Source organism: Tyto alba, unplaced genomic scaffold (genome assembly GCF_018691265.1).
Source record: "Tyto alba isolate M040663 unplaced genomic scaffold, T.alba_DEE_v4.0 Super-Scaffold_1000006, whole genome shotgun sequence".
NCBI classification, from domain to species: domain Eukaryota; kingdom Metazoa; phylum Chordata; class Aves; order Strigiformes; family Tytonidae; genus Tyto; species Tyto alba.
The window spans coordinates 29,164,718-29,179,267 of NW_024881272.1; the positions used below are offsets into that span (position 1 = coordinate 29,164,718).

General features: G+C 38.1%; 1 protein-coding gene across 4 annotated transcripts in view; it reads right to left on the reverse strand.

Annotated features, from left to right (window-relative positions):
• SLC1A7 (solute carrier family 1 member 7) overlaps positions 1-14,550 on the reverse strand; it is a 56,296-nt gene that overhangs the window by 36,669 nt on the left and 5,077 nt on the right. For 3 of the 4 annotated variants that reach the window (XM_033008744.1, XM_033008743.2, XM_009974234.3), the window contains exon 3: positions 3,353-3,568. In XM_033008744.1, coding sequence (XP_032864635.1) covers positions 3,353-3,568 — 216 coding nt within the window. Of the gene's footprint in view, positions 1-3,352; positions 3,569-4,500; positions 4,574-14,550 lie in introns of those variants that run through there. The other variant, XM_033008745.2, reaches the window with a different exon arrangement.

The following is a 14,550-nucleotide window of genomic DNA, read 5'->3' on the forward strand; positions in this document are numbered from 1 at the left end:
GTAAACTACCTAGTTAAATGGGTATCTTCCACAGACAGTAGAAGATGGTTTAAAGCTTGATCAGATTAAAGCAAAAATTCAGACATTTAAAGCCAAAGCAGCATTAAAGATTTTAGGTATAAACACTAACTGAATGTTGAATACACTTTTATTATGCTGCATTCAGTGGCCATTTTGTCTAGATTTAATTTAGGAGGAAGTCAGTTGGGGCAGGGGAGATTCACATCCACAGATCTTGTCCCCAGTCTCTTGGGATTCCCTTTAGAAATGAAGTCTTTCAAGTACTGTTGTTTAGTGTGGCAAAACATGGCTGATTTGCGGATACAATTTTTGAGGCATGAAACTGTGTGGTGATGAGATTATGTACCTCCTGGTTGATGTGAGGTTTAGAGCCATTTCAGAATTACGCAGTACAGTGTCATTGTTATGCCCTAATCAAGTCATATACACTGGAGGTTTTATTGCTATGTTTTTTACATAACAGAAAAATATACAGGGGAAGCACCATCTGCAAAATAATGCAGAATAATAATGTGATTATTGATTAATGTTGCAGGTGTTTAGGATAACCATGAGTCTCTGCAGTAGTTCTTGGTTCCATTTATTCCTGTCAGTACATTCTTTTTAATTTCTGACTAAAACCACTTCTAAAAGCAAAATCCTCATCCAAAAATTCAATAAATTCAATTTCTAGCAACATCTTCCCTGCCAAAAATTCCAGACCTGACAATGCCATATATAACATCACAAGAAATAATAATGTATTTCATCATTTCAAAGTGGCTTCAAATCTGAAATCAGTGAGGGTGAATACATGTATCTCCATGCCAAGATTCATGCTTTTAAAATAAACCCCACAATTATGTCACATATATCATCTCTCCACTTGTACGTTTAGCATTCTTCATTTGCAGAATACCAGATGTTTCCTGTGTAAACTTCTGTGCACATATGCAATTGATAAATTGAGGGGAAATTAATGAATTGAGAAGATAAGCCAATCTGGGCCAAAAAAGATGGTCTCCAGCTGTGAATGGAAGTGATTTATCATTGAGCTAAAGGATCAGCTTTTCTAGCTCAAACCAGCAGATACATCATTATATTTAATCCAGACTTCCACACAGATATTTAGGAGTTTTGCAATTGACTTCAGCAGAGCCAGGATTACACCCATAGTGTTTGCCTAGGCTGAAAGCCCATTCCCCACAGTTGTATTATTCCTATTTATCTACTAAATGATATTATTTCTGTACTGGAGGAATAAAAACCATCAGTTTGTGCACTTGGGGTAGAAAGATTGCAGCTGTGACTGCTGTTTAGCACAGCAAAAGGAGAGTGAGCTTTATTCTCTCTTTCTAAACTTTGATAATGAGAGTGGTTCGTTGGGCTGTCATTGTCGACACCTGCCCACACCAGTAAAACTTTAAGGTTTCACAGACTAAAAGCACATGCCTGGCTGGAAATATGTATACCTGAAATATGGATGCAAACTATTATAATTTGCTCAGGTAAATGTTTGTAGGAATTGAAATTACAAATGATATTTGCAAATGTTTAGATCAGGACATAGTATTTTAACAGCAATAAGGCTCAGTGGAATAAAGTGTTCCCAAATCTCACCACTAAACCTGTGGTGTGCAGGGACAAGCCAGACAGAGATGAAGAGATGAGATTGTAACTCAGATCTCTGGTTCCAGTCATACAGACATTCAGGTGTTTTATGCAAACATAATACTATAAAACAGAATTTAGATTTTGCATGCCCAAATTATTTTTCATCTGACTCATCTCCATGAACTAGCTTACTTTGGGTTTCAAAAAGCAACTGGTGTGAGGAAGATGGAAACCTATTGTGAGGGAGGCTCTTGCCAGAGATAGCTGTAAGGTCAGTTTGGATGTAACATTGCAGCATGTATATCACTGTGCCTTTGCTTGTCTAAGACTGAGGCCTTAGAAACAGCTCAGCAAACCAGAAAGGGGTTCCAAACACTGCCACTATGAATATAATCATTAAGATTACATTTTTCTTAAATTCTCTTTTACTTCTTACACTACTCTGTTATACTAAGAGATTCAAACCTCCAATAACTTGCTCAGTTCCTTTCTCTTGGTGTAGGAATTATAGTCCTCTTTACATCAGAAACAGAATAATGTGCCCTGTTATGTCACAAACACACAAGCACGAATTCCACTGCACATACTTCATGGCAAAGTCACTGTGGAGATACAGATGCCATTAATTGGGCATCTTCCCACTGCAGTTGAAGATAGTGGTTTTGTGAAAAGCTATAGAAGAGAGTGCTCTCAGCTGCTGTTCCATGACCAATACAATTTGGCCCATTCTCAGTAAGACATTGAAACAGTAGAAAAACATGTGGGTTTCAGATGGCCTGGCTAAGGGCAAATTGGGGGAGAAAGAAAAAAAAATTTAAGTTTTTCATTCCAGTTCCTTCAGATTTGAGGTCCCAGTAACTCTAATTAAAGTACTTTGTGTGCTGACACCACGTCAGGGTCAGGAATTTGGGTTTTTGAAAGACAAACCGCAACATTTTAAATTTTAATAAGTCAAACCCCAAAGAGAACTCTTTGTGGTTCAGATACACAGTTGGCCTAAAATCTCTAGTACGAGATCACCGACTTGAGGAACTACCAACCAAAGGCAAAACTTGGTCCTTCTATGTGAGCAAAATAAATCTGAAGCACATACTATGTTCAGTCAGGAAACTAATCCCACTAGCAACTGAAATCTTGAGACAAAGAGGGATCTTCAGACAAGGCTATCAAATTACCATCAGTGCTCTAATGCCGGTCTAAAAGAACAACCCTCCCTTCTGCCAAACGAATTACAACAAACAAGAAAAAGCCACAAAGCATAAATAATATGACAAAAATAAGGAATAAAAAGCTCACAACAGTGGTCTTTCTAATTGTCTCCTTTATCTGAGAGTTCCTATGAGCAGTTGTAACAGCATATTTTAGAATTATTTCCTGAAAAAACATGGATTTAAGCCCTTATATTTCAGATTTTGCTTATTACAACTGTCTGCCCTTATTTAAATTAACATTACATTTTAATACTCTCTTGACCTTAATAATAGATTTGATGGTGAGGTCCACAGGCTACATGTAATTCTGTGGGGTTACAAAAAAACCTACCCCAATGTTGTTAGTACTTCTGATACATTTGGTGGCCATTCATTTAAATTTTGCTAGAAACATCGAGTATAAATATTCGATAGCTTGAAACAAAATGTTCATCCTCAGGTACAGAATTTATCCTCAGGCCACAGTTTCTCATGCAGTTATGTACAAAATGTTACCTTCAGAAAGCAGAAAGAATGCATGTAGTTACCTGATTAAGTCCAGCAGTGCATCTGCAGAGCTCATGATGGGCTTTCCACCCTCTTCAGTGCTCTCCTTCTGTGCTGCTCCACCAGGATGGATAATGGAGACCATAATTATTCCCACAATCACAGCCACAAATGTTGTCCACAGGTAGTAAGTGACGGTTATGATACCTAAGCGACTGGAAGTCTTGGCATCCAGGGCTGCTAGCCCAGACATTAAGCTGTAGAAATAAAACACAACAAATATAGTATCTTTTGCATAGCATTAATTCAGCTGAAAACCTGATTTCCTAATTATTCCAGTTTACCTACTTCTCTTAGGATTGCCTACATACCTGGGTTTTTTAAAAGCTTGCCAGTAACACCAAAGCTGTAGCCTGTGTGTCTAAAGGAATGTTTCCCAATTGCCATGCACAATCCTGGTGACTTGAGGGAACTTGCAAGCTCAGGCTGCGCACATGGGGACTGAATCCTGCAGACTGTTACCTGCAGTTCGAGGGACAGTTTTACATAACCTACACATGTGGTGGCTCAGTTCACAGGACTAAGGGCAATAATCAGTCATAAAAACTTAGGTATGAAACTCTACATATAATTGTACAGAATCATAGAACAATTCAGGTTTGCAGGGACCTCTGAAGGAAATCTGGTCAATCCCCTCACCCCCTCCTGTGTGAGCCAAGACCACAACTTCAAAATTAAAAACATAACATTAAGGGGCAATTTTGTCATACAGTCCTTTTTTTTTTACCTAAAATAGTAACTTTTTTTTTCTTTCTAAATCAATACAAAGCACGATATATTTTTGCTTTACCGGGGGTACACTGGGGAGCGGACTATGATTCAGTGTGCCTCCAGTTGAAGTGGAGACAGTATATGGCATGCAGAGGAAACTCCTTCAAGGGCAGGTGTGGCTGCACAGTGGGGAACAAAGAAAATGCTTTGGTCACTTCAGCCTTTTCTTTCCTCTTTCACTTCCTGCCCACCACTGCCACAGGATGACCAGTGTCCATCCTCTCGCTTGTATAACTTGCCCCTGCCAAGCTACACAGTTCCACCAAGTCCTTGAGCTCCCACTGACCCTCTTCTACAGGCAAATTAGACAAGGCACTGTCTGGTCCCTGAACTTGTTCCAGGCTGCTCTGACATAGACCTTGCTGCTGTTTCCAAGTGATCTGAGGCTGAGGTTTGAGTTTCCAGTGACACCAGTGTTGTTTGGAGCTTTACACTGAGATTTAGTTAATAATTCTCTGTAAACTCTTCGAAGCACACATCTCAGGAAAATTGCAGGTGAAACAAAATACCACATTTACTATTTGGTTTGCCCCACTGTCTAGCTTTCTCATCAAAACAGAATCGTTTATCAGGCTTTTCCTCATTGTCACTTACTAAGCTGCAGCTCCTTGAATGAGAACTCCTTGACCTCACTCTGCTGAGTGAGGTTGTCTAGAGTCAATGCTAACATGCAGCTTAACCTTTATAGTAGATTTAATGAAATCAAATGGGTGGGATTTAGTGCTCACGTTCCTGCTATCCACTAGATTAATTAAGAAAATGTATTGCTTTTCTGCATGGCCAATCTCTCATCTAGCATGGGGTTTGTTAACACTGTAGGAGCAAGGGGAAACACTGCTTGCACTGTAATATGGATCCTTTAGAAAATAAGCATCTCTAACTCTCGCTTTTGTAACCATTGTTCTTCCCTCTCTTCTATCATTGTATATGATAAAACTTCCACCTTTCTGCATGTCTGTAAAGCACTGTGTATAAACACAGCACTAATTAAAAAAGCAGCAGCAGCAATGTTCTTTATAGATATATTATGCAGAGAAACAGACACCATTGGTATGAAGGCCTGACCACTGACCAGCATATCTGCAACTTGTAGGTAGGACACCATGAAGAGCGATTACTTGGCAAGGGCACAACCGAGGAGACAGACAGTACACTTCTCTTCCTGGTACTGCCCTGAAGCCACTAACAATGTGCTAAAGGCACACTGTTTCTGTTGTCCATGATGCCACCGTGTTATGGTTGTTCTAGAGAACAATGGAAAGATGAACCCTGCACATAGCACTTGAAGTGTCTTGATTGTTCACCTGAGAAGTATGTCCAGAAATACTTAGGGACAAAAATCCTAATTAACTATGTCCATGTGCCTTCGGGGGTGCTACCTCAGCCTCAAGATGTCTGGTCATTAGGATCTGGGACAATACTGTGCAGCTAGAATCTAATCATATATCGGCTCTTAGGTGACAAATCCTGAGGGGGCCAATAATGAGATTGCTCTGTCTTGGGGATATTCATTAACAAGATCATCATATGTAATGAGATTATCCTGTCACCAGATAAAGTCATGCTCAGTTCATGCTGTGATGAGAAAGTCCTCAAAAGTAATTAACTATGGGGCTGCAACAGGGGTAATTGTCGTGTGACAGAAGCATGAACAAAGGTATGGGTTCAGATTAAGCCCTGTGTTTTTCATGGCCTGCAATACTCAGTTTTAAGAAAGGACCAGTGGAAGCAATTCTCCAAAGGCTGTGCAGTAATACTGGCCATGTCATTTTAAGCTATTGCTCAGAATAATTTTCAGAAAGAAATGCCTGTAACTAGTATGAGACAGTAATCACTCATTAGCTATTTTTCATCTGACTTCACATATTTGATGTCAGAGGGAACAGGACAAAAGACATAAAGATTAAGAGACATATTGATTATGACAGTTACTGTATGAAGTAATACATAGTTACATCACAAGTTCCTCACCGTTAATCTCTAGAGTGCTAATATTCACACAATGTAGCCAAAGAATGACAATAAAACATACTTTTATTTCCTAGGGAATAGGGAAGTCTGGAGGAATAAGCTTCCAGATGGTTTAACTTAAGATCATTGTATCATGTTCAGGTTTTCCCTCTAATTTTCATCAGACGCTCCTGGCTACATAGGAAGTTCCCTAACAGTTTCCCAAGGTTCTTCTAAGACTGAACAAAGATGTTCCCATGACATCCACTACTAGTCTCTCATGAAACACAACGGAATGAAAAACAGTGTACCTTTAATTCTTGTCAAGCCTCAGAATCTGGTTAGGTTTGAAATAACATGACAGACATTTGATTCATAGATTAAAATAATTTGACTTACTATATAGCTAAGTAGCTTCCACACATCCGTTTCATGTATAGCTTCTATAACACGTTTTAATGATTGCCAAATGGACAACCCAGAATTAAGACAATGAAAAACAACCTGCAGTTTTTCTGAATAATTACAGTACATCTCACTCATTTTATCAGTCTGGCAAAAAAAAAAGTTCCACAAAAGTGTAATTTCATATTCAGGGACCATTTCTTAGTTAGAAAAAGACAGTATAGAAAAAAAAAAATTATGTCAAGCCCAAGGCTTCCAAAAATATGTGTTAATGAGTTTTGGGTGAGATATTACATCTTGTAGAGCAGGATTTAAGTGAAGTCTCTGATTACTATGATTTAAGAGATTTCTTGCATCTTGCTTTGAAATACCTGGTGCTGGATATAATAACAGACACCGTAATAAACTAAGTAGCCCCATGACCTCTTTATCTCCCACATCAGTTGTTCCAATTATATGTAAAAATGATCTTTCTGTGGCTTTTCTTTCTTCTGTCTAGAATAGTCTGCTTCTTTTTAATTCTATCTTGTTTATCCAACAAAGCTTGGATGAAATTGTGTATTCTCAGAGACTACACATGATTTGAAGAATAGCCTCCAAAATTGTTCTATCTGCTGTATCTCTGTAAATATCAGCCCTATGGTCCTTATATGTCTTTGGATTTCAAGCTTCTTCAAAGTTGTGTTTTGATAACCTGAAGATCTCTACACAACGCAAACCTAATGCTCCACAGTATTTTCAGGTTTACAATCTTTCTAAGGTTTGTATTTTTGTTCTTGACAAGTAAAAGATATCTGCCTTTTTTTTTTACAGGAACTTAGGTAATTCTAAATCTATTCTGCTTTGTTTTCTGGGAAATAAGTTGTTCTGATGCAGCCAAACCGGTCTTGCCTCTTCTCTGAACTATCTAGCCACATTTTTATTAGAGAAAGGAAGTCAGAAAGCCAGTAAACCAAATAGCAGCATTCTGATCAAAATCTGGATATGGCCAATAATTCAAAAAAGGTTATTTACTTGCAGCATTTTAGTGGGACAGATATTTAAAACAATTATTTCACTAAAACGTCAATTATTTCATTGTTGATTGTTAGTAAAAAAATCCTAGCTAAATGATTTTATCTAAGATGGCTTGGTTAAAGTTTGTTTACTTTTTTTTGGACCGTTCCCATGTGATTTATGAAAGGTTAGAAGAAATTATTTCTTGATGGGGTCCTTGTTGAGGGAGGAAGGTGAAGAGCGAATCCAGGATCATGGAAGATCTAAGGAAACCTAGATTAAGCTTTTAAGGGGAAACTAGGAGGGAAGAGGAAGACCTCAACAATTCCAGGAATTATTATTATATGTGACTCATTAAAAATGTGAAGTCAGTTACTAGGTTGTTTACAATATTGGTAATACTACAAACCAATGAAACCACTAAGTAGTAAGTTTCATGTCTGCTTTGAGAGAAATCTGTGTAAAATCACCAAAACTATTATAGCAATTTTGACATAATGAAGAAGGGAATTCTTTCAATATTTTTTGAAATCTAATTAGTCCCATGCAAACAAGTAGCTAAACCCTTATAAGCACCTCTAGGCTTGTTCTGGTTGCCACTAATAAACATCATAGTTCTTCCCAAGTATTTTATTTATTAATAAAAATAGAACTTCTTGTCTTCTCTGTAATTTTATAGCTTTTTCTGTTGCTCTCTGATAAAAGCATATTTTTAGACCTGTCTCAAGATAAAACCTATATCCCCAGAAAGGGAAAAGACAAGAAGCTGCTGTTAAGACCTCATTCTGCATGTTTATTTTGTCTTCCTCTCCACCAGAAGCCATCTGGATGTTGCTTTGAAATAGATGGATTATGGATAAAGTTATCAGAAGGGATTAGTGTGATTAGAAGGACATTAATCCTGTCAAGAAGTAATGGTCAAGTATTAATCACCAACAGTTGTTCCTAGAATCATGTTTGTTTTCATTCATCCCGTACCCTCCCTCACATTCTCATTTTGTAATTGCATGTCATAGGAAAGACCTTCCTAAGCAAGTTCTCCCAGTGAGGCTGGGAAGCTCCTCTAACAGCTACATTAGACATGATTATATTACATTTAAGCATCATGAAAGTGAAGTGCTGGCTTCACGAATGCTGCCTGATCATGCAGACAGGATGTCTCTTACCTTTTTGTCAAGATCAGTGCCTTCAAGTTTCAACACGGTAATGATTTCCATTTCCATAGCACAAGCCATTTAATCACCTTAAAATGCTTTACTAATACAACCTACTATCATACAGGAGGGCAGTATCTCCATGTTACAGACAAGGAAACAGAGAGATTAGGGCACTTTATTTAAAGACAATTTACAGTGAAGAAAGATATGCCTGAAGTGATCTCTGTATTGCAGTGAACCATGAGAATTTTTCTCATCTGTGCCCAGCTATCTGTGCTTTCATGACAGGCTGCTTCACTTCCATGGAGTTACCATTTATAGAGGAACAGTTTGCAACAAAGAAAATAAGACTCTTTACAGTAAAGGGAGAAAGAGATAAGAAACTTTCTCTGGTTCTTTCTGTAGTTCGATGACTGATTTTGCTCTTAGTTTCTAGTGTAGTTAAAATTATTTCATCAGTGAGAAAGAGAGATCAGAATGACTTTTTCTTTCCAGGGTATTCTTTTGCTTTCTTCTAACATGATAGAATACCTACAGAGCAAAACACTGCCATGGCTGCACTGGAGAAGCCTGCTGCTCTCACCACATGCCTGAGTGACGGTGGTACTGGCAGAGGACTGTAGCCCATCCCTGCCTCTGCTTCACCCTACATGGTCTGCTCTTACTTACAGTGATATGTTATAGTTTTGTTTTTTCATCTCCAGATGTCATATCACACTGCACAGGAAAAAATGCCTCCTGCCCATACATGCGCAAACAGCTAGTTACCACATCTGTTGGTCTGTACTGTATAGATATTACAGACATTCAAGTGCATCTTGATTGGAAGCTGATGCCACCCTACACCTCCGGTTCCCATCCACACACCTCTAAGTGATGCCAGGACCTCTCATGTGGCATGACACCATTTGTCTAAGTACACAGGAAGATAAAATCCTGCAATAAGCCATGCCCACACCCCCGACTAAGCTGGATCAGGTATGTGTTGTGCACTTGTAGAAGGGCAGACCATTTGTACAGAAGAACACTCTTGCTGTGGATGTCTGTACAGTCCAGACAGGCAATAAAATAACACCTAGGCTCTCTGTGAATTTTACTCTGACTCCAATAGTTTTGCAGACTCCTGGTGAACTAACAAGCTTCTGCTGATCTGAACACAACTAAGGAACTATCATGACCACTTGTAGTCAGTGGAATGATCCCCAGTGCTGTGTATTATTAAAAGTTTCATATTGTTACAGCGTGATTTTCAAAGGAGATGTCTAGAATCCTCCTGAAGATCCAGGGGGCTACTAAGGTTTGTCTTCTTTGAAAATCAAGTAATAGCAAACAGCATTTTTAAACTTTAGATATCTTGATATAAATGAAATAGTATCTATACTCAAGAAAAAACAAATACATAAAGTGGTAGCTGTTTTACAAATAAGACTGTTGCAGCAGTTTCTGTATGGTTAGATTATCAGCTGTAAATAGCACTTGAAATGTGAATTAACTTTTCAGAGAACCTCAGTATATAGCTATTTCACTAAACACAGTGGAAGCTCAAAGGTGTCAGGCATGATGGAGAATCTGGCTCTCAATCTTCAAACAGTTAATATGTTAGAATATCTCACTGTCTGCAACACGCAGTTTGCAGTGATTGTGTTTAATTTTACAGCTAGGCTGCTGGAAGAGTAACTGTAATCTACAAAAGAAACAAAATCCACATTTCTAGTATATCATAACATGAAGCTTTTTGAGATTCTGTTTTTCAAAAATTCTTTATAAAATAGTAAGATTTTTATTTTTTATCCAAAATGTTGAGCTCTCTTTTTCCTTATTATCTCACACTTGTAACTGCTAATGATATACTGACATATATAGCAAAAATCCTGCCAGGAACTCACATCATGCATTGTTTTTAGTTAGGGTGCAATAAGAAATCTGTTTCTATGGACTGATGTAAACAAGGCAGGACTTTGTACAGCACACAGTGAAGATCAATGTCCAACGGCTATTCTCTCACTGCTTCCTTCCAAACAGCCCGGTATGTGACACTACTGCATTACATCTGTGAATGCTGGAAGGGATGAACAGCAACCTTTGATCACTGACTGATAAAGGAGATCTGAGAGACTGTAGTACAGCTCTCACAGAATTCAGGCTGACTTGTTGACTTTAGCTGTTCTGAAAAAAAAAAAAAAAAAAAAGTATTTCCTAAATTCAAAGGTCACAAATGGAAAAAAATTATCTATTAAATACCGATGTGCAGCTTCACATCTGCGGAAAGAGACAGGAATCTTAATAATACTGGATTTTCTGTTCTGTCAGTTATTTCATATGTTTTTAGATTAAGAAAAGGGAAAAAGCGTTGAAACACAAATTTTGATTGTAAACAAATATCAGATTTATTCAACTGTTTATAGTTCACACATGTTTCTATCCTAAGGAAACAGAGGGAATCCAGTCAGCCCATCAAGCTTCACGTCATTACCATTTCTTTTACAAGACACCAAGTATTTTAGAGCTCTTAGAGGACTACAGAAAAATTGTCAGGTCACAATCAGCTTATACCCCATTTGTAATTACTTCAGTGCTTTACACACTCATTTGCTTTGTGACCACAGATTTCTATTGCACATTACTAGATTCCAGCTGACACTACCTAAATAATTTGTACTGAGTTGGTCCAGTTTTGTCATTACGCCATGCACAGCTTTGCAACATGTCATTTTTCACTGAAACAGTTTGGCCTTCTAGGTTGCACAAGCAAAACAAAACACCAGAAAACAGTATGGGATCTGACCATTAGACTTCATATTTCTAAACGCAGCTAAGAACATTGATAATGTTACAGATGATAATGTAGTGAAACCTCTGAAGATGTCTGAGGCATGGAGGAGGGATTCTTAATAAGGTTTTCTGAGAAGGTTGAATGGAATTTTCCTCTACAAGCTCAAGCAATCTCAAAGCATCATTTGGAGAACTTTTTGGGTAATCTGACATCAGTTCTGCAATACAATAGCAATACAGATAATTTAAAGTAGGATAATTGTGCTAAGTGAGATTGCTCTCTGACCAGTTCTTCTTACCCTTGAGTAATCCTTCCCTTTTGGTTTCATCCAAGTATAATTTTGCTTTTCACTCAGAAAGTAAATATATTTATGCCCTCTAGTCATCTCCTTAAAACTCCTATCTCTACCTGACTTTCCCCACATTAAAGACTGTAGATTGCTTATCCTAGGAAAGGGCTAACAGCTTGTTCTCACTGGGGTGAAATGTATTTTTATTATTATTTACATTACAGTGATACACATGACAGGTAGTTCAGAAATGGGACTTTATACACACTTTACGTTACTATTCAGGTGCCCCACAGATTTTCCCATACTAACTCAGCAAAAGGTTTACCCTCCTGCTCCTGAGTGCCAGCATTTTCCTACTGGCAAAATAACACAGGTGAAATAGAGCGGAAAGTCCAGAGTTTAATAATGTGAAGAAAAAGTCCTGTGTTTCCAAAAGCAATTTAATTCTATGGGAAAATACAGCTGCTTTGGTACATTAGAAAATATTGTTCTGAGCAGGCTCCTCAGAGAGCTGTAGGCAGCATTTTGCAGCTGCTCCTCAACACCTCGCTAGATATTACAGTAATAAATTTGATTGCACTTGATTATGCCCCAGTTTGGCAGCTGCACAAGTGTAAGAACAGAGCAACTGGTATTTTGGAAAGAATGATCAGAGGGAATACTTTAACTCATACATAGCAGAAAAGATGAAGCCAAAACTGACCAGAAGCTTATGTTATCTATCCCTTCCCACTCAGTCTTCAGTTAAATTATGTGAATTTGTCAAGACAACATAGAACATATCTCTCAGTACCAGGAATGGATGAGAAGAAACAGTACTCCACATTTTGTCATTCATGTAAAACCAGTATTATTGAGTGAATTAATTTTGGCTGTCCTCTTGGTTTAAATTTAATGTTAAATAAGAAAAAAGATAGATTTCATAGCCTTATAGAGACCTGTATTTTCCTTCCCAATAGACATTATCTTGAGCATGTCAGGTACTGACTTATAATCATGGTAGAAGACTTAGATTGCAAATTTCAGTACTGGCCTCTGCCTCTGAGTATTTGGGTCAAATTCTTCATCCCTAACAAATGGTAAGTTTAAGTAGTAAACCAGAAAAATAATCTCCAATCTGCAGTCTATTACAAGTTTCACCTATAGCTGACAGCAAGCAAAACAGTGCATGACACAATTTACCCAAGCCAATGGTCTGTCTCACAGCACGTTTTTAACCAAACCCTAAACTCCCAAAGAGAAGTTATTTAGGGTATGTCTGCACAGAAAACTGCAGACAGACAAGAACTTGCTCTGCCTTCACTGCCAAGGCCGGTCCAGAAGCCATAAAGCCACGTTAGTCCTTCAGATACGAGCCTGGGCGCAAAGCCACGCTAATGCAGCTATACGGCTTCTGGCATGGATCTGGCACTGGTCTGCCCAGTTTGGCTTGTGGGCTAAGTGAGTTCACATCTGCTTGCACCCAGATCATCTCCACAGCCTCTTGCACAGTTTATACAGTTGTCAACTCTTCAGATGTAACTAATGAGTCCTAAGAGGCAAAATTTGTTATGGCACACTGCAGCTGAACAACAGAATTCCATTAGAACAGAATGAGCAATATTTTTCATTAGTGGGATGTTAAAATGTCAATGCACTCCCCAAATCAGAGAGCTGTGAAAAAAAATCATGGGGAAAAGGGTACTATAATGGTGTATTTTCTAATTAAATACTAGGCTTTAACAGCATGAGTAAGAATGACCCACTCAGGAATCTGAGCAGAGGATAAGGGATTACCAGAACTGATGTCATTATGGACAGGAATGCCCTTAAAGAAAGACAGTTCTATAGTTAGCATATCATATTTAATTCAGTAACAAATATTAACAAATAGTAACAAATATTTATTACTACCCCTAAATGAACATTAAAATAAATACAAAATTTTATTATCATACAACTGCTCCTATCAGGAACAACATACTCGGAGGAACAAGCTTTAAAATTTTTAAAAATACAGGTCAAATCAGTTATTTAGCTTTGACTATAAAGGCAACAATCTTTAACAGATTCAACACATGGAAAAGGATCAAATCTCTGCTACTCATTATTTCTTAAATCTCTAGAAAATGGTCAGTGGTAAACAAATACAAAAAGTAATAATTACCCTAAGCTTAAACAAAACAAACTGCTTTTTCTAAAGGGAATATTCACTGGGGTAACAAGCCTGTTACGACAGCAGAACAGTTCAATTCTGCCCTGACAGTTCTTCCCCACAAGCAGTTTCACTGCCTGCTGCTAACCAGTCTTAGAAAACTGGTTCTATATATTCAGATAAAAGCTTAATCATATTAACAAGGAGGGTGTTGAAATAAAGGATGCAATTTTCTATTATATGTATAGGTAGAAATATAAGACAAAGAGGACACAATAGCTTCAGCTAGTGTAAACCTGTGTAACTCTGGCTTTAGCCTGCTCTCCTGAAAAAGCAAGGCTTACGCAGTCAAACTCTGTGTGAGAGCCCTTACTAATAACATTTTAATTCATTTGTCTCTCAAATTATGCAGAGAGGACGGAAGGCTCTGAAAGAGAGAATTAAGTTCCTATAAAGTCTGTGAAACTGTAAGGCTGAATATAGGAAATAAATAAATTGTGCGCTTCTAGTATTATCTTGAAAAAACAACCAGGGGCTGCAAGCCCTGCCTCTTCTCAAACCTGCTTTACAGATCTGCAGCACACACATTTTGCAATCAGTCTTGGAAGATGCAGGATGTCTGGTGCCCAGAGCTCTGCAGCTTACTGGGAGCCAGACCTCCTCCTCTCCTGTGGGCTCACTGGCACCTCTCTGTTTTCAAA